The sequence below is a fragment of the Aquarana catesbeiana genome, linkage group LG02, assembly GCF_042186555.1.
Source record: "Aquarana catesbeiana isolate 2022-GZ linkage group LG02, ASM4218655v1, whole genome shotgun sequence".
Lineage (NCBI taxonomy): Eukaryota > Metazoa > Chordata > Amphibia > Anura > Ranidae > Aquarana > Aquarana catesbeiana.
Genome location: NC_133325.1, coordinates 33,383,540 through 33,402,839, shown reverse-complemented (window position 1 = coordinate 33,402,839; position 19,300 = coordinate 33,383,540). Strand labels below are relative to the sequence as shown.

The 19,300-nt window shown below is 46.6% G+C and overlaps 1 protein-coding gene across 1 annotated transcript in view; it reads left to right on the top strand.

The window, feature by feature from the left end:
* The window catches only part of XRRA1 (X-ray radiation resistance associated 1), a 90,602-nt gene extending 72,201 nt beyond the window's left edge, over positions 1–18,401 (top strand). Inside the window, exons 17-18 of the mRNA XM_073612759.1 lie at positions 828–933; positions 15,672–18,401. Of these exons, the coding sequence (XP_073468860.1) occupies positions 828–933; positions 15,672–15,904 (339 nt within the window). The 3' untranslated portion in view covers positions 15,905–18,401. The remainder of the gene's footprint in view (positions 1–827; positions 934–15,671) is intronic.
* Positions 18,402–19,300: the final 899 nt, after the last annotated feature.

Genomic DNA, 19,300 nt, shown 5'->3' with positions numbered 1-19,300 from the left:
AAAAATATATATATATGATTTATATTGTGTTTGTGTGCTTGTGAGCTTCTTAAATTGTGCATTAGAAGCTGCAGCACGTCTGATAGAACCCGCCTCATTTCCTGAATGGAGGACGTCCAGCATCATTTAGATCTTTCTTCCCCAGCCAGACTGTCCCTAGCACACCCATCTCATTCATTGGATTTTAGTTCTTTCCGCCTGTCTAGGAACGCTCACTCACCAACACTGACACCCACCCATGAAGGCATTTTTATATCTGCATAACCCTTCCCCAGTGCCAATCCATTGCTTGCATCCGGACTGAGGGTCAGTTCACACTTCAGGAACACACCACTCTGCGGGCCACTCCCACCAGCCATGATCTGCCTGCATTGCATAGAGAAACATAGAGACACGATGAAACTGTAATGCATGTTTCATGTGGTGGGCAGCACAGTGGCTATGTGGTTAGCATGCTGCCTGGCAGCACTAAGGTCATTGGTTCGAATCCCAACCACGGCACCACCTGCCTGGAGTTTGCATGTTCTCCCTGTGCCTGCGTGTGTTTCCTCCGGGTACTCCAGTTTCCTCCCACACTCCAAACACATGCTGGTAGGTTGATTGGCTCCTATCTAAATTGCCCTTGTTTGTGTATGAACGGTATGAATGTGAGTTAGGGACCTCGGATTGTAAGCTCCTTGAGGGCAGGGACTGATGTGAATGTACAATGTATATGGAAAGTGCTGCATAAATTGACCACGCTATATAAGTACTTGTAATAAAGCAGAGTGTTTTGAACCTATGTACTAAAACCTCACAAAATGTTGTCTCTATTCTTTTCTTACCAGCTTGAGAAAGAGATTCATCCGGTATCCTGGAAAAGTAAGAAAGAGCTCTTTGCAGATGTCCTAACGAGTATGAGAGAACGGCGCCATCTAGTGGAGGTTCCTCTGGGTAGGTAGTCATCTACACTTGGGCACATCTTCTGGTGATCGAGTATCAGTCCATTCTTCCAACAATTGTCATAAATACAGTTGTTTTTTTTATTTTAAAGAGTCAGTTGTTACAAAAACTAAGGTTTTAGTTCTTTATAGATGTGAGAAAGTTAAAGTATGTGTAATATACAGTAAATATATATATAAAATAGTTGAAGTATATCTTAAGCTAAAACGTTATTCTATTTATTTATTTTAGTTTTGGATAAATTACAGAACACTTAGAACCCCCGTTGTTGTTTTTTCCCCGCCATCTGTGTCCCATTATTGACAAAACAGGAAGAGAGAGGAAATCCCTCCAAAGTGACTGAAATCCCCTCCCAGAGAGTTGTCGCTAGAAAAAGTGTCCACATCGGGGTTTTCTGGTTTGTTGACAACTCAAAAATGTGGAATTTTCCCATCACAGTCTGGTTGGGTGACCATTAGGACACATAGAGAGTGTGAATCTTCCCAGCGGGGACAGCTTATAAAGTCCTGACAGGGGTTCTTTTCCTTCCTCACGCCATCCATAACTAAAAAAATAATACATAGGTTAGAAGTACATTTTAAATGATCTATTGTTTTCTTCTGTTTCTTGGGACTCTTCTGGTGAGATCCCTGGTGTGATCTCTTAGGCTGATGTCCTACTGTGGCCATGATGAGGGACTTTCACCATCCCTGTGCTGGATTCCTGGTTCTGCACACCTGCTGTGCCCATTATGAGGTGTTCCCACCATCCCTGTGCTGAGTTCTAGGGTCTGTACACCTGCTGTCCCCATTACGAGGGGTTCCCACCATTCCTGTGCTGAGTTCCAGGGTCAGTACATATGTTGTGCCCATTATGAGGGACTTTTACCAACCCATTTCTGGATTCCTGGTTCTGCACACCTGCTGTGCCAATTTTGAGGGACTCCCACCATCCCTGTGCTGAGTTCCCGAGTCTGTACACCTGCTGTGCCCATTATGAGGGGTTAATTTTGTTTATTGAAAAATCTTACAAACAACAACTTATATACAGTAAAACCATAACAAATAAATAAAACATATTTACAAAATAATTGAATACGACTATACAAAACAAAAAAACAAGAACATAATAAATGGTGCAAACCAAATTGCGCACAACATAATCCCTATGAGAGAGCCAGACTAAGGAACATCGCCGTCAGCATGGATGTAGCCACCTGTCTTTCTCAAGACCCTGAATCTTCCCAACCTCACCCAGAATGTCCTGCATCACCACTTCGACAGGGAGGATTTTACTCTATAAGGATACCTGACACTGTGCACTCCACGTGAAATAACGGACTACTAGACTAATAAAAAAAAAGTGTTTCCAAATCATAATCCCGACGAGTCTGGAATGCCCCATACACCCAGTCTGCATAACTCATATGGGGGAGGAAGGGTATACTCAGAGCCCTCCCCACCCTCTTGTACACCTCTATATTAAAAGGACGCTGAAGTAGAAAATGATCCGTGGACTCCACCACTCCTCCACACTCCACTCTCGGCAGCCCCGATCACTCATGGAAAGAAACTTCAAGTTGCCCTTCACATATAGTTTTCCATGAAAGACAAGCCAAGCCTGATCCCTAAACTTCATTGGGATTCTCTCCAAATTAATCAATCGCAAACCCACCCCCAAAACCAGGCTTCGGCAATTCCTTAAGGCCAGTGGCTCACAAAAAGCAGAGCTCATGATCCGCTTCTCAAGAAGTTTACTTGGAAGAGATCTGACTTCTCCTGCTGTTACTTGCCACTGCCGAAGCATTTTCAAACACGGGGCAACATAAGCCGGGAGCTGTTCATGCTTGACCCTCAGGCTTCTCACTGGCCCACCATTTTCCCAGTCTCGCAGAAAGGGCTTAAACCAGGACTGGAAAATACCAACTCACCCAGGCGGTCTCTCTGCCAACATGTTACCAAGATTGTACTTCACAAACATCAGAGAGAAAAAGACTACAGGGTTGATCATTCCTAGACCACCCTCCCGCCTAGGAAGGTAAGTCACATTCCTTTTGATCAGGTTTATTTTGTTCTCTCATAACAGCTGGAAGAAACAACTATAGATCCGGTATAGAGAGAAACTGCAAAACGCAAACAAAACTGACATACAGAAAAATCTGAATCGGGTAAGTCTTGATCAGATCAACCTTTTCCCTCAAGGAAAGCTGCCAACCTTTCCAGCTTGGCATCGGCATTCTCCAGCCTGTTCACCCAGTTTGCATGACCATAGTCACCTGGGCCAAATTCAATGCCTAGAACTCTATTTTTTTTGTGGGGCTCCAGGAAGTAATCTGGGAGAACAAAGCTCTCACCTTCCACGCCCATCCAGAAAGCTTCACACTTGTCCTGGTTGACCTTTGAACCTGATGCCTCTGTATCACTGAGACTACCTCCTGCGTCTCCCCAGTCCCAGAGACAAAAACAGAAACATCATCAACATAGGCCCCAACCTTCAAAGGAGGCTCACCAGCAATGCCCAAAGGTACCCCACACAATGGTCCACTCTCTAGCCTTCTAATGAAGAGGTCGATTGCAAACACATATAGCAGAGGACTCAATGGACACCCCTGACGCACACCCGAGCCGACCACAAAGGGCTGCCCTACCCAACCATTAACCAGAGAAAAGCTTTCAGGCCCTTTGTACAAAATCTGGAGGCAATCAATGAAACCCCCCTCCAAGCCATATTTGCCAAGAAGGAGCCATAAGTACTCATGATTAACCTGATCAAAGGCCTTAGCCTGATCCAATGTCAGCAAAAGGTACCCCAAGCCCTACCACGCTCCAAGGCCTCCTGAATAGCTAACACTGCTGAAAAAGTGCTTCTACCTTGGACCGAGAAGTGCTGGTAGTAGGATAACAAGCTGCCTGCCACTGGTGATAATCACCAGAAAAAAATCTTTGCCAGTATCTATCCAAGACTAATGGGGTGCCAATTCCCAATCATCGAAGGATCTTTACCCTTTGACAGAAAGATCACTGCAGATTGCCTCATGGAGGGAGGGAGAGAACCCCCATACAAACAGCCATTAAAAACCTCTGTAAGGTAGGGAGCCAGGATCGTCTTAAAACATTTATAAAATTCAGCTGTCAAACCATCTGGCCCTGGCGTTTTCTTGATGGCTAGTTTACCAATAGCCTGGATTACCTCATCTGCAGTGATTTCATCTGTCAAATTCATCAAAGGAACATTGCTCTCCAGACCTGATGTAGAGTCCAAAAAACCCAATATCCTTATCCGATCAAGGTTCCTTCCTCCCAGGAGATCGGCATAGTATGACCTGACATCCTCCAGGATCCCTGACCTAGACTTCGTCAGAGAGCCCGTACTGTCCCTCAGGCCATTGACCGTCTTAACTGCTACACTCTGTTTACAGTTCTGGTAAGGGTCAGGCGAATGGTATTTCCCATAATCCCTCTCCTGAACCAAAGACCATGCCGGTCATATTGATGTCTCCTAAGGAGGAGCTTCACCTCAGAGATCTCCCCAGAATCTCCTCCATTCGAAATAAATGGCAAATCTGAATCAAACTGATTTGCCAAAGGCAAAACCTTAGGACTTGAGGTAACTGAACCCCTTTTTTTCCTTCTTTTGTCCCTCCTCCTTCTATCCTCCAACCACTCCATATCATCCTTAGACAAACCGGAATCAACAGCTTCCCCACTCCTACCCTCCCCTTCACCCCCCTCCCCCCACTCTCCCTTCCCTTACCTACCACTAGGCCAGCCTCTTCACCATCCTCCCCACTCCTCTGCACCTCACGATCCTCAATAGAAACCTTGCAGTTTTGAGGGAGGGGGAATGGCACTGTACTTGATGCACCTGCCTCTATACCTCTTGGTGCCTCTGCAATTTTGGAAGACATAGAAGGATTGGACACATTCTTGGTAACTGATACCTTACCTACAGACTGGGAAGACACGGGCACAGACTGGGGCACCACAGATTGGGAAGACACAGGCACACTAGGTAAACGCACAGACTGGGAAGACACAGACATACTGGGTATTGGCACAGACTCAGATGGAATCGCAGGCACCCCAGCTGCTGAGCTCTGAGCATCCTCCATGTCCTGGCGGAAGAACTCTCTCATAAGCTCAGGCTTGTTATGCATTGCCTCAGGACACTGACTGTAAGGATGTCCCACCACATTGCCCAGATTGCACCTTATAATGTTACAATCCTTTGCCAAATGTCCTGCACCCTGACACAGAGAGCACTTTATCACGGGACAGGAGGATGCAAGATGCCCTTTATCTCCACACTTGTTGCAGAGCTTTGGCTGGCCCAGGTAGAAAATGTTCAGCCTGTCTCTCCCCAGGAAAGCTGAGGATGGCAGATGCTGGACGACATTGTCACTGACTTTTAATTTTAACTGCACAGACCATCCCCCCATCCATATTCCCCGGTCATCCAAAATCTTCTTTAGGGTGCTCAGGATGTCTCCATACCTCCTCAACCATACAGATAAATCCCCTTGTGGTATGGACTCATTGTGGACAAGAACTGTCACCATTTTAATGAGTGGCTGGCGTGATACAAGCTTGGGGATGAGCCCTCTCCAGTCAGGCAGGCCCCTATACACATGCTCATATTTCTCCCAAAATATGTCCAAAGACTCCAGACGGATAAAGCACAAATCATACTCGTAGGAACCGGACAGACTGATCAGGGCAAAGATATCTGTGGGCCTAAACCCTATCCGCAGAATTTTATCCTCCACTGCCCTCCTATGCAGAGGAAGTCCACCCCCCTCCCATCTAAGCTGCACAATATTCCTCCTTTTGAACAGGAAGGAAAATAAAACATTTCCATGCTCCTTCCCTGTTTGCTCCCCCTTCCCAGATCCTGTAGCAGCAACACCAGCATAAGTTTTCCTTACAGACACACCAATTGCAGTCTTGTCCTTAGACACAATCAAACTGGCTGACAGAGAGTCTGATTCAGCAGGGATAGCAGTCTTTGGATCAACAGAGGTGAGACCTGCTCTCTCCCTCTGCTCTGAACACTCAGCTTCTTTCCTGGGTTCAAGCACAGTCTTGGCTACTGCAGACTCCTGGAGAGTTGTAGCACTACTGCTCCCAGCATCTCCTCCACCATTCTCAGGAACAGCCGCTGTGTCGGGTTCAGGCAAAGTCACTGTATTGTCCATGGAGCTCAACTCTGCAGACTCTTCCCCTAGAAGCTGACAGTTACTCTCACCAATTTCATCCGAAGCTTTGTTTTCAGCAGGTAATTCAGACTGCATTGCATGCTGTACATTGTCTATGGGTCTGGGCTGACTGCCCGTAGCACTACAACCCTCAGCAAGCCCACTGTCATTAATCAAGTCCACATTACCACCCTGCACACACACTGTACCCATACCTCCCAACTTTTTGAGATGGGAACGTGGGACACCTATCAGCAAAAGTATGTAGGCATAGGACACACCCCTTGTCGGTTGACACGCCCCCTTAAAGAAGAATTATACAAAAAAATGATTAAACACACAGTCCTTTTTTTTACCATTACTATTTCTTTATACTGGGTTTTGACATTTACAAATGCAGCAATTTATAAATTGGATGAAAGATTTAGCATTGGAAAACACTTTTTGGAAGATAAAAAGTGCATTTTATTTACAACTATATAGATCAGACCAAAATGAGGGACAAATGAGGACAAAAGAGGGACAGAGGGACTTTGTTCCAAATCAGGGACAGTCCCTCAAAATCAGAGACAGTTGGGAGCTATGCTGTACCTGCTTGCTGTGCTGTTACCTTTGCGATGTCATGGCTGACGGTGGGATCAGACTTACCCCCAGCTGCTGCAGACTTCATGGTGAATCTTGCGCTCTCCCCAGGTCTCTCTTCCACAGGGCGAGGAACGGTGTCCATGTCCTCATCATCTGAGGAATCCGCATCCGGAGGGGATTCCAGCTTAGTGATGAACAGGGCTGGTGCAAGGATTTTTGACACCCTAGGCGAAACCTCATTTTTGCGCCCCCCCGGCCCCCCCGGCTCCTAACACAGCTCATAAATCAATCATTCAAAGAAGGGACTGTGCCAACCTCCCTCAAGCAAGGCATCGTCAAACCTCTCCTAAAGAAAGCCAATCTCGACCCTAAGGACCCTAACTGCCGCAGACCAATAACAAGCCTCAACACCATCTCCAAGATTATGGAGAAAGCAGTAGTACAACAGCTACAACGCCACCTGGACACACACCAACTCCTGGACCCTCTGCAATCAGGCTTCCGCCCAGGCCATGGCACAGAAACAGCACTTCTGAAGATATGGGATGATGCCCTTGAAGCAGCAGACGACGGAGAACAGAGTCTCCTGGTACTGTTAGACCTCAGCGCAGCATTCGATACAGTAGACCACAATACTTTACTCGTCCGCCTCGCTGAAGTAGTAGGAGCTACAGGTTCTGCTCTAAAATGGTTTACATCCTTCCTAGAGAATCGCTCCCAGACAGTGAAACTAGGTACATTCACCTCGGAACCCCGGGCAGTCTCCTGCGGAGTCCCTCAAGGATCACCCTTGTCACCAGTACTATTCAATATATACATCCGCCCACTTCTCAATATCATCAGGAAAACCGATCTTTGTTTCCATTCATACGCTGACGACACCCAACTCTACCTTCGTATCAACGGACAAAAAGACCTTCATCAGCAATTACAGAAATGCCTCTCCTTAATAGACGACTGGATGACCACTAGCTCCCTCAAACTCAACGGATCAAAAACAGAACTACTTCTCCTACAAGCTAACAAAAATTCCAAAATAAAGACTACATGGACACCTCCCACCATCCTTGGACAGACCATCTCCCCAAGCACCAAAGTCAAGAGTCTTGGAGTCATTTTTGACTCAGGAATGACAATGGATGCACAAATAGGATCAGTGGTGAGCGGATCCCACCATCTCCTCCGCCAACTACGCAGACTAATCCCCTTCATCCCAGAAGAGGACAAAGCGGCAGTTGTGGGAACAATCATCAATTCCCGACTCGACTACGCAAATTCGCTCTACGTAGGACTACCCCAATATCAGCTTGCGCGCTTACAACTCATCCAAAACACGGCGGCAAGACTGTTAACAGGAAAAAAACCCTGGGAATCCATCTCCCCCTCCCTAAAGAGCCTACACTGGCTAACCGTGAAGAAACGGATCACATTCAAGACCCTCTGCATCACCCACAAATGCGTACAAGGAAACGCCCCACCATATCTCCGCGAGAAAATAAAACACTACACACCGAATCGCAGTCTTCGATCAGCTAACCAAAACCTCCTTACCATTCCCAAATACCGCTACAAAGCAAAGGGAGAACGAAGATTCGCAGTCCAAGGACCTCAACTATGGAACGCTCTTCCTACCAACATCCGCATGGAAGAAAACCACCAGGCCTTCAGAAAAAAACTAAAGACCTTCCTTTTCTGAGAAGCTGACATCAGAAAATGCATCCAGCGCCTTGAGGCGATTCAGTTCGCATTTGCAGCGCTTTATAAATCATTCATTCATTCATTCATTCATTCATTCACCCCTTCTCCACTCCCTTCGCCCTGCCCATGTATATCCCATCTTTTTAATGAAGTGCCCATCAAATGCAGCCCACCAGCGCCCATCAAATACAGCCCACCAGTGCCCATTAATAAATGTTTGCTTGCTTCCATTTATTTGGAAGTCTGGACACAGATACAGTCCTCCGCTGCCGCTTCGCCTCTGACACTATGTGCGAACGGAGTGGCGGCTGCCTGCTGATGCTGACACTTGCTTGCTGCAGAGAGAAGAGAGTAGGAACACCAGTGGTCCGGCGCCCTAGGGAGCAGTGCACCCTAGGCGGCTGCCTAGTTTGCCTAATGGTAGCACCGGCTCTGGTGATGAACTCCAGCATGCCAGTACTTCCCTCAACCTCCTGCTCAGATGTTCCATATTGCTGCTGCGTAGGGAGGGGGACAGAGGCCTCCGCCACTGTAGGCTCGGCAGATGCCTGAAGTGTTGAACAGCTGGACTCATCCTCCAGGCCACTTTCTCACTCTCTGCTGACTCTGTCTGTACCTGCATCTGCTCACTGATTGGGTCACTTTTCATGCAGGAAACAGTTCTCATTCGGCTAAACAGTTCCTTGTTTCTATATTTTTCTTTCAATATTCCGCTATTCTCCTTCAGAGAGCTGACCAGTTCCTTCTGCTTCCTCACAGCTTGCTCCAAGTCCTTCAACTCAGGCCTCAGAGCCGGTCTCTACTTACTGTATACTTTGGCACACAAATCTGTTTTTTCTTCCTAAATTCAGCCATCAAAACTAACAATTTCTCCTCTTCTTTCTCAATTTGTTTCAAGCCTACAGATAATCCCCTGTCTTAAGGCAGACAGGGACTCATCTCTCCTTGGGCCAGGCCTAGTATCTTCCACAGGCTGAGGCCTAGTCCCAGGCCTATCCAGGGGGCCCCCGCCAGGGCCCTCCCCAGGATCCAGCATTCCTCCTGGGGCAGAGAAGCAACTCTAGCCCCTGGTCTCTGGAAGCACAGGAGCTAAGGAACCAGCAACCTCACTGTCAAGGAGCAGAATGGCCGTTTCCCACCATCCCTGTGCTAAATTCCAGGGTCTGTACACCCGCTGTGCCCGTTACGAGGGGTTCCCACCATCACTATGCTGAGTTACCGGGTCTGTACACCTGCTGTGCCCGTTACGAGGGGTTCGCACCATCACTATGCTGAGTTACCGGGTCTGTACACCTGCTGTGCCCGTTATGAGGGGTTAATTTTGTTTATTGAAAAATCTTACAAACAACTTATATACAATAAAACCATAATAAATAAATAAAACATATTTACAAAATAATTGAATATGATTATACAAAACAAGAGCATAATAAATGGTGCAAAGCAAATTGCCCACAACACAATCCCTACTGGAGAGCCAGACTAAGGAACATCACCGTCACCATGCATGTAGCCTTTTATCAAAAATATATTTGATCTTGAAAATCTAGGGGAGTGAATCAAGAATACAAAGAAACACCCCGAAATCAACAGGCAGCAGCTACAGAGTCCTGATATTCCTCCACGCCCTTATCCAGGCCTCCTGCTGCCACCTGCCTTTCTCAAGACCCCGAATCTTCCCAACCTCACCCAGAATGTGCTGCACCACCACTTCGACAGGGAGGATTTTACTCCATAAGGATACCTGACACTGTGCACTCCACGTGAAATAACGGACTACTAGACTAACTAAAAAAAGTGTTTCCAAATCATAATCCCGACGAGTCTGGAATGCCCCATACACCCACTCTGCATAACTCATATGTGGGAGGAAGGGTATACTCAGAGCCCTCCCCACCCTCTTGTACACCTCTATATTAAAAGGGCATTGAAGTAGAAAGTGATCCGTGGACTCCACCACTCCTCCACACTCCACTCTCGGGCAGCTCCGATCACTCATGGAAAGAAACTTCAAGTTGCCCTTCACATATAGTTTACCATGAAAGGCAAGCCAAGCCTGATCCCTAAACTTCAATGGGATTCTCTTCAAATTAATCAATCGCAAACCCACCCCCAAAACCAGGCTTGGGCAATCCCTTAAGGCCAGTGGCTCGCAAAAAGCAGAGCTCATGATCCGCTTCTCAAGAAGTTTCCTTGGAAGAGATCTGACTTCTCCTGTTGTTACTTGCCACTGCCGAAGCATTTTCAAACACGGGGCAACATAAGCCGGGAGCTGTTAATGCTTGACCCTCAGGCTTTTCACTGGCCCACCATTTTCCCAGTCTTGCAGAAAGGGCCTAAACCAGGACTGGAAAATACCAACCCACCCAGGCGGTCTCTCTGCCAACATGTTACCAAGATTATACTTCACAAACATCAGAGAGAAAAAGACTACAGGGTTGACCATCGCTAGACCACCCTCCCGCCTAGGAAGGTAAGTCACATTCCTTATGACAAGGTTTATTCTGTTCCCCCATAACAGCTGGAAGAAACAACTATAGACCCTGGTATAGAGAGAAACTGGCAAAATGCAAACAAAACTGACATACAGAAAAATCTGAATCAGGTAAGTCTTGATCAGATCAACCTTTTCCCTCAAGGAAAGCTGCCAACCTTTCCAGCTTGCCACCTTGGCATCGGCATTCTCCAGCCTGTTCACCCAATTTGCATGACCATAGTCACCTGGGCCAAATTCAATGCCTAGAACTCTTTGTTGGGGCTCCGGAAAGTCATCAGGGAGAACAAAGCTCTCACCTTCCATGCCCATCCAGAAAACTTCACACTTATCCTGGTTGACCTTTGAACCTGATGCCTCTGCATACTGCCCTATCACTGAGACCACCTCCTGTGCCTCCGCAGTCCCAGAGATAAAAACAGATACATCATCAGCATAGGCCACAACCTTCAAAGGAGGCTCACCAGCGATGCCCAAAGGTACCCCACACAAAAGTCCACTCTCTAGCCTTCTAATGAAGGGGTCGATTGCATCCACTCTCTAGCCTTCTAATGAAGGGGTCGATTGCAAACACATATAGCAGAGGACTCAATGGGCACACCTGAGCCAACCACAAAGGGCTGCCCGACCCAACCATTAACCAGAGGAAAGCTTTCAGCCCCTTTGTACAAAATCTTGAGCCAATCAATAAAACCCCCCTCCAGGCCATATTTGTCAAGAAGGAGCCACAAGTACTCATGATTAACCTGATCAAAGGCCTTAGCCTGATCCAATGCAGCAAAAATGTACCCCAACCAGCAGCCCTACAACGCTCCAAGGCCTCCCGGACAGCTAACACCGCTGAGAAAGTGCTTCTACCTTGGACCGAACAGTGCTGGTGGCGGGATAACAAACTGCCTGCCACTGGTGATAATCGCCAGAAGAAAATCTTTGCCAGTATCTTTCTATCGACATTAAGAAGACTAATGGGGCGCCAATTCCCAAACATCGAAGGATCTTTACCCTTTGACAGAAGTATCACTGCAGTTTGCCTCATGGAGGGAGGGAGAGAACCCTCATTCAAACAGCCATTAAAAACCTCCGCAAGGTAGGGAGTCAGGATCGTCTTAAAACATTTATAGAACTCGGCTGTCAAACCATCTGGCCCTGGCGTTTTCTTGATGGCTAGTTTATCAATAGCCTGGATTACCTCATCTGCAGTGATTTCATGTGTCAAATTCATCAAAGGAACATTACTTTCCAGTCCTGGTGTAGAGTCCAAAAAACCCAACATCTTTGTCCGATCAAGGTTCCTTCCTCCCAGGAGATCGGCATAGTATGACCTGACAACCTCCAGGATCCCTGACCTAGACTTTGTCAGAGAGCCCGTACTGTCCCTCAGGCCATTGACCGTCTTAACTGCTACGCTCTGTTTACAGTTCTGGTAAGGGTCAGGCGAATGGTATTTCCCGTAATCCCTCTCCTGAACCAAAGAGGTGTGCCGGTCATATTAATGTCTCCTAAGGAGGAGCTTCACCTCAGAGATTGCCCCAGAATCTCCTCCATTTGAAACAAGGCGGTCAAGTTTCCTCCACAAACGCTGGTAGGTGATATACTTATCTTGCTGCTTCTTTCTTCCTATGGCCTTGAAAAGCCCAACAGTCCACTGTTTAACAAGCTCCCACCATTCTGACTTGCTGTTGCAAAAGTCTGGGATCGTTACCTGTGCTTGAAAAAAATCCTCAAAGGATTGTCTTACTCTCTTGTCTTCCAGGAGGTCCGAATTCAATCTCCAGATACCCCTCCCCCTAGGTGGCATGTCTGGGGCATTCAGAGTCACAGATAGAATACAGTGATCAGAAAACTCCACTGCCCGACACACAGGTGCCGAAAAAGCGGAGTCTCCCTTTAAAAAAAACCTATCTATCCTACTCTATTACCTCGCTGAAAAGTGAACCCCGTGCTGTCTGGGCAGCGCTTAATGTGCGCATCTACCAGACCTGCTTCCCTAACTATCGCATTAAGAAAAAGGGTGTCATAGCCCAGCTTATCTCTGAAACCTCTCCTGTCTTTAGACATAGTAATGGTGTTGAAATCACCTCCAAAGATAACCTGCTGGGCCGTGAAAAGAAAAGGCTTAATCTTTGTAAAGAGGCATTTCCTGTCCCACTTCGTCTGGGGACCATAGATGTTAATCAGGCACAAGTCCTGCCCCTTCACAGAGACGTCTAAGACCACGCATCTCCCTATCTCTACCTCAATTACCCGCCGGCACATTACCATACCAGAAAAAAGGACTGCAACTCCGCTGTAAGGCTCGGCCGCAAGAGACCAAAACGAGGAACCACGTCTCCACTCCTTCTTTGCCAGATGTATATCGGCCAGACTACTCAGATGGGTTTCTTGCAAAAACGAAATGTCAGCATCAAACTCGCTGAGCAAAAATAAGGCCATATGACGAGCACTTACTGATCTTAAGCTGGCAACATTAATGGTTGCCACTTTTAACGGAGTGGGAACTGCCATTAGGGTAGTTGAGGCAGCCGTTTCTTAGCCTGACTACTCCCTCTCCCTGGAGAACCAGCGCGCTTCGTTAGACCCTGGCACTCATCCTCCATAGAGGATGCAGAACTCAATGAGTTAAGGTAACTGAACCCCTTTTTTTCCTTCTTTTGCCCCTCCTCCTCCTATCCTCCAACCACTCCATATCATCCTTAGACAAACCAGATTCAACAGCCTCCCCACACCTATCCTCCCCTTCACCCCCCACCATCCCTGTGCTTAATCCCGGGTCTGTACACCTGCTGTGCCCATTATGAGGGGATTCCATCATGGCTATAAGTTATCCCGAATAGTCTGATGGGTTACTAATCCACCTTACCAACTGCTCAGTTCTCCACCCCTCTCTGCCAAACCCTCCGCTGACTTCCATTCACCTAATAAATATTGTTTAAAATACTAATAACCTCCTACAAAACCATCCGCAACTCCGCCCCCAGCAACATCACCATCTCAAAATATCACCCAAACCTCCTCTCCACTTATCCCAAGATCTTCTGCTCTAGCTCCCTCATCAACTCATCCCATGCTCGTCTCCAGAGCTTCACCCATCCTCTGGAACTCTTTACCCCAATCTGTGCAACTATCTCCTACTCTGTTCACCTGAAATCCCTAGTGATCCCTGAAAGCTCATCTCTTCAGGAAAGCCTATCCTTCCTCCGCCTAAAAACTGAACTTCTACTTTCTGCATCAACTCATTCCGTAGTTAATAACTTTATCACTTGCCCTTCCCCTGAGGATTGTACATTTTCATGTCCAGGGCCCTATTAACCACTTCAGCCCCAGAAGGATTTACCCTCTTCCTGACCAGAGCACTTTTTGCGATTCGGCACTGCGCCGCTTTAACTGACAATTGCGCGGTCATGCGACGTAGCTCCCAAACAAAATTGACGTTTTTTTCCCCACAAATAGAGCGCTTTTTTTTGGTGGTATTTGATCACCTCTGCAGTTTTTATTTTTTGCGCTATAAACAAAAAAAGAGACAATTTTGAAAAAAAAAAAAATTTAATATAATAAATATCCCCAAAAAATATATAAAAAAACAAATTTTTTCCTCAGTTTAGGCCGGTATGTTTTCTTCTACATATTTTTTATTAAAAAAATCACAATAAGCGTCTATTGATTGGTTTGCGCAAAAGTTTTAGAGTCTACAAATTAGGGGATAGATTTATGGCATTTTTATTATTATTTTTTTTTTTATTAGTAATGGTGGCGATCTGCGATTTTTATCGTGACTGCGACATTATGGCGGACACATCGGACACTTTTGACACTATTTTGGGACCATTGTTATTTACACAGCGATCTATAAAATGCACTGATTACTGTGTAAATGTCACTGGCAGGGAAGGGGTTAAACACTAGGGGGCAATTAAGGGGTTAAGTGTGTCCTAGGGAGTGATTCTAACTGTGGGGGGGATGGGCTTCCATTGACATGACAGCAATCACTGCACCCGATCACAGGGAGCAGTGGATCTCTGTCATGTCACTAGGCAGAACAGGGAAATGCCTTGTTTACATAGGCATCTCCCTGTTCTTCCGCCCCATGACACGATCGCGGGACACCGGCAGACATCGAGTCTGCAGGATCCGCTGGCATGGTCACGGAGTTTGCGGCGCCCCCACAATGCCGCGATTTAAAGGGGACGTACCTGTACACCTATTTGCCCGGCCGTGCCATTGTGCCGACGTACATCGTCGTGCACTGGTAGGCATGTGGTTAAAGGGGTTGTATCCTATGCATTAAGGTGAAAAAACACCTGGCAGTCACCGACCCCCCCAGCCCCCCCATTTTACTTACCTGAGCCCCTTCATCTCCTCCCTGGGGACGCGCGCCCCACTTACCACGGGGTCCCGGCTCTTGATTGGATAGCTTGATAGCAGCGCAGCTATTGGCTCCCGCTGCTGTCAATCAAATCCAATGATGCAGACGCCGGGGGGCGGGGCCGAGTCTGGCATTCGTGTCTGTGGACGCAAATGCTGGACTCGGGAGTGCGCCCGCAAGGTAACCCCCCGAGAGAGCGTTTCTCCTAGGGGGTTATCTGATGTGTTGAGGAGCCGCAGGACCCCAGAAGAGGATGTTCGGGGCCACTCTGTGCAAAACGAGCTGCATAGTGGAGGTAAGTATATGTTTGTTATTTAAAAAAAAAACGGTCCTTTACAATCACTTTAACCATGTTGTATTGTAACGGTACCATCTTCCTGTGAGTCCTGTATAATAAAAATATTGTTCCTTCTCAGAATCTGCCTTGGAGAAGGATAAAACCAGCCGAGAACACAAAGAGGCGAGGCGTTTGATGAAAGATCTTCATCGGAAATACGACTTCTTCCAATCTGAAGCCGTGAAGTTTGCCGCTGAGCTGGAAGGCAAACTTAGAGACACGGCCAAGGAACTGTTAGAGGCTCAGAGCAAACTAGGACACTGGAACATCCAACATGGACTGAGACATGAACCAAAAACACCTCCCAAATGACCACTCAGCATGTTTTCATGTGTACACCATGGGGTGACCCTCATGCAGTCATTCTATTGGCTAGGACTTGATATCATCATTATGGTAGGAGACCAGTTCATGGGCTGGATAGTGGCTTTATCACTATTACACCTCCATGCTGTTTGGAAAACTGCGCACAGCATACCCAAGAACAAAAATGGTACTATATTGCAGCTTACCAGTCTTTAGATGTTGTGGTTGCCCTTTTTTTTTAAATCCTTTCTTTCCTTTATACCTAGTGATCCTGCTATTAACACACCTACCTGTCTCAGGGTGAGGTGACAATGCTCACTCGCTGTACTGTATCTGTGGAGTAGTAGGGTTGTCACCCTAGGAGAAGTTCTTTAATTTATTGAAGTAGCCTGTGCAGGTCTAATAAGACATGTTGTTGGCTTACTACAGGACTTAGGCACTTACTAGATTTCTGGCAGGATCAGCAGATATATTATGCACCTGTTCAACAGATATAACAAATCTATTTCAATATTTAATAGACCAAAAGGGAGCAAATAGGAGAAACCTATTGTTAGGATTTACATACAGCGATCGGCTATAACATTATGACCACCCACCATAACCCATTGAGACATGGCTTCCACTAGACCTCTGAAGGTATGCTGTGATATCTGGCACCAAGCTGTCAGTAGCAGATCCTTTAAGTTGAGACGTGCGTCCTCCAAGGATCGGAATTGTTCTTGCAGTACATCCCACAGATGCTTGATTATATTGAGATCTGTAGGCCAAGTCACCACCTCAAACATGTGTTCCCCAAAGTATCCTTGCGTTCATTAGAACAGGCCACCTTCTTTCATTGCTCCATGGTCCAGTTCTGATGCTCGCGTGCCCATTGTAGCCACTTTTGGCTGTGGACACGGGTCAGCACGGGCACCTTGACCAGTCTGCGGCTACACACTCCATACACAACAAACTGATGCGCGGTGTGTTCTGACACCTTTCGTTTAGAACCACCATTAACCTTTCCCACAAATTGAGCTCCAGTAGCTCTTCTATTGGATCATACTGCTCAGGTCAACCTTCACTCCCAACTTCCATCAATGAGCCTTGGCCAACCATGACCCTGTCACCAGTTCACTGTCTTTGAACCCTTTTTTTTTTGGTCCTGACCACTGCAGACCGGGAACATCCCACAAGAGCTGTAGGTTTGAAGTTGCTCTGACTCAGTCATCTAGGTCAGTGGTTCTCAACCCTGTCCTTAAGTACACCAACAGGCCATGTTTTGGGAATTTCTGTTAGATAAAATAGCTGTCCAAAATGCCAACCCATTGATTTAAAGCACCTGTCCAAGATAAAGGAAAACCTGCAAACATGGCCTGTTGGGGGTACATCAGGACAGGGTTGAGAACCACTGATCTAGAGCAAGGGTCTCCGAACTTTCTAAGCCAATGGCCAGCTTACGGTCCTTCAGACTTTAGGGGGGCCAGACTGTGGTCAGTGGGAGTGGAAATTGTCCTGGTGTCAGTGGGCGTAAACATTGCATCTGTGGTATTAGGGGGAAGAATAGTGCCCTGTCATTGGTGTCAGAGTAATAGTGTCCAAACTTTGGTGTCAGTTTGAGGAATAGTGTCCCAACTTTGGTGTCAGTGGGAGGAATGGTGTCAGTTTGAGGAATAGTGCCCTATTGTTAGTGTCAATGTGAGAGGTAGCGTCTTGTATCAGTGGGAGGAAAAGTACCCCAAGAGCCGGAAAAAGGTGACAAAAGGGCTGCGGCCAAGGGTCATAGATGGAGGGGGGAAGTGAAGGCTGGCCCGTGTAGTCCGATCCAATAGAAGAGCTACTGTAGAACAAATCGCTTAAAAAGTGAACGCCCGTTCTGACAGAAAGGTGTCAGAACACACAGAGCATCGCAGTTTGTTGTGTATGGGGCTGCATAGCCGCAGACCGGTCAGGATGCCCATGCTGACCCGTGTCCACATCCCAAAGCACCTACAATGGGCATGTGAGCATCAGAACTGGACCTCAGAGCAATGGAAGAAGGAGGTCTGGTCTGTTGAACTCAAGAATGGTTTGAGGAACACGACGACGTGTTTGATGGGTTGATTCCGGCCCTCGGGCCGCAGTTTGGAGAGCACTGGTCTAGACATTACAATTTGGCCCTTGTCAAAGTCATTCAAATCCTTAAACTTTCCCATTTTTTTCTGCTTTCAAAACATCAACTACAGGGACATGTTCACTTGCTGCCTAGTATATCCCATCCATTTTTTGATGCCATTGTAACCATATAAGAAATGTTCTTTACTTTACCTGGCTGTCAGTGATCTGTGTATAAGGCGGAATTCCAGCTAAAATAGTTGTTTTGTGTTTTTTTGTTTTTTTTTCTATTTTAGTCAACAATATTTATTACTCACTGTTCTTTTCTTTGAGTTCCTTGAAGCAAAGTTCCCCGTCGGCCTGGTACCAAGGATTTTTTTTTTTTGTCTTTGTAGAGCTGGCTACTAGTGATGAGCTCAGGTTCAGCTGGGTCAGCTGTCAGTGGTGGACCAATGAGCTGCAGGAGAAAGGCTCCCCCACCCTGTAAACAAAGGGGGGTGGGATCGTTGTGATACCATGGACTGAACCTGGAGTCCAATCTCATCTCTACTTACTACCAAGTTTCAGTTGTAAGGGAGCTTTGTCAACCAAGTAGAGCTGTAGCCACCTTCACTACTTTATTTTCTTTGCACTCAGCATTCTCCTCCAGCAGATGGCAAGATAACCCATTGTTTGTTTTTTAAATTTATGGATTGTAAGCTCTAACGAGCAGGGCCCTCTGATCCCTCCTGTATTGATTTGTATTGTAAGTGTGCTGTCTGCCCCATGTTGTAAAGCGCTGCACAAACTGTTGGCGCTATATAAATCCTGTATAATAATAATAATTTATGTGTGGAGAAATTAGGCAAAAAAAAAATAAACCTGACAGAGGCTCCTAACTCCATTCAAGTTGTTGGGCTTTATATCTGTCCCATGGATCATTATTAGTTTACATACATAAAATGCAAAATATTGTTTGTGTTAAGGCAGGATGTGTTGGAATCATTTCATCATCATTTAAGTGGTCTGATACAGCCCTGAACACACACACATTTGTTAGTAAATCCCGCATTGTAAAGGATCTCATCCAGCAACCCTTTGGAAAGCATGTTACAAGTTTCAGACCCCCCTTTTTTTAAAAAATAAAGGCTCATGCACACGGGTATAATTAAAATCTGTCTATGAATGCTGGACCTATTTTGTATGCGTGTAATCACTTACACCAGTGCTGGCCAACTTTCTTCATATGAAGCAACTCAAGTGCAGCCCCCCAACACAGCCATCACACATAAAATGAAGTGTATATTCAGCCTCAGAGACCAACAGTGCCACCTGCCCCAGGACGAC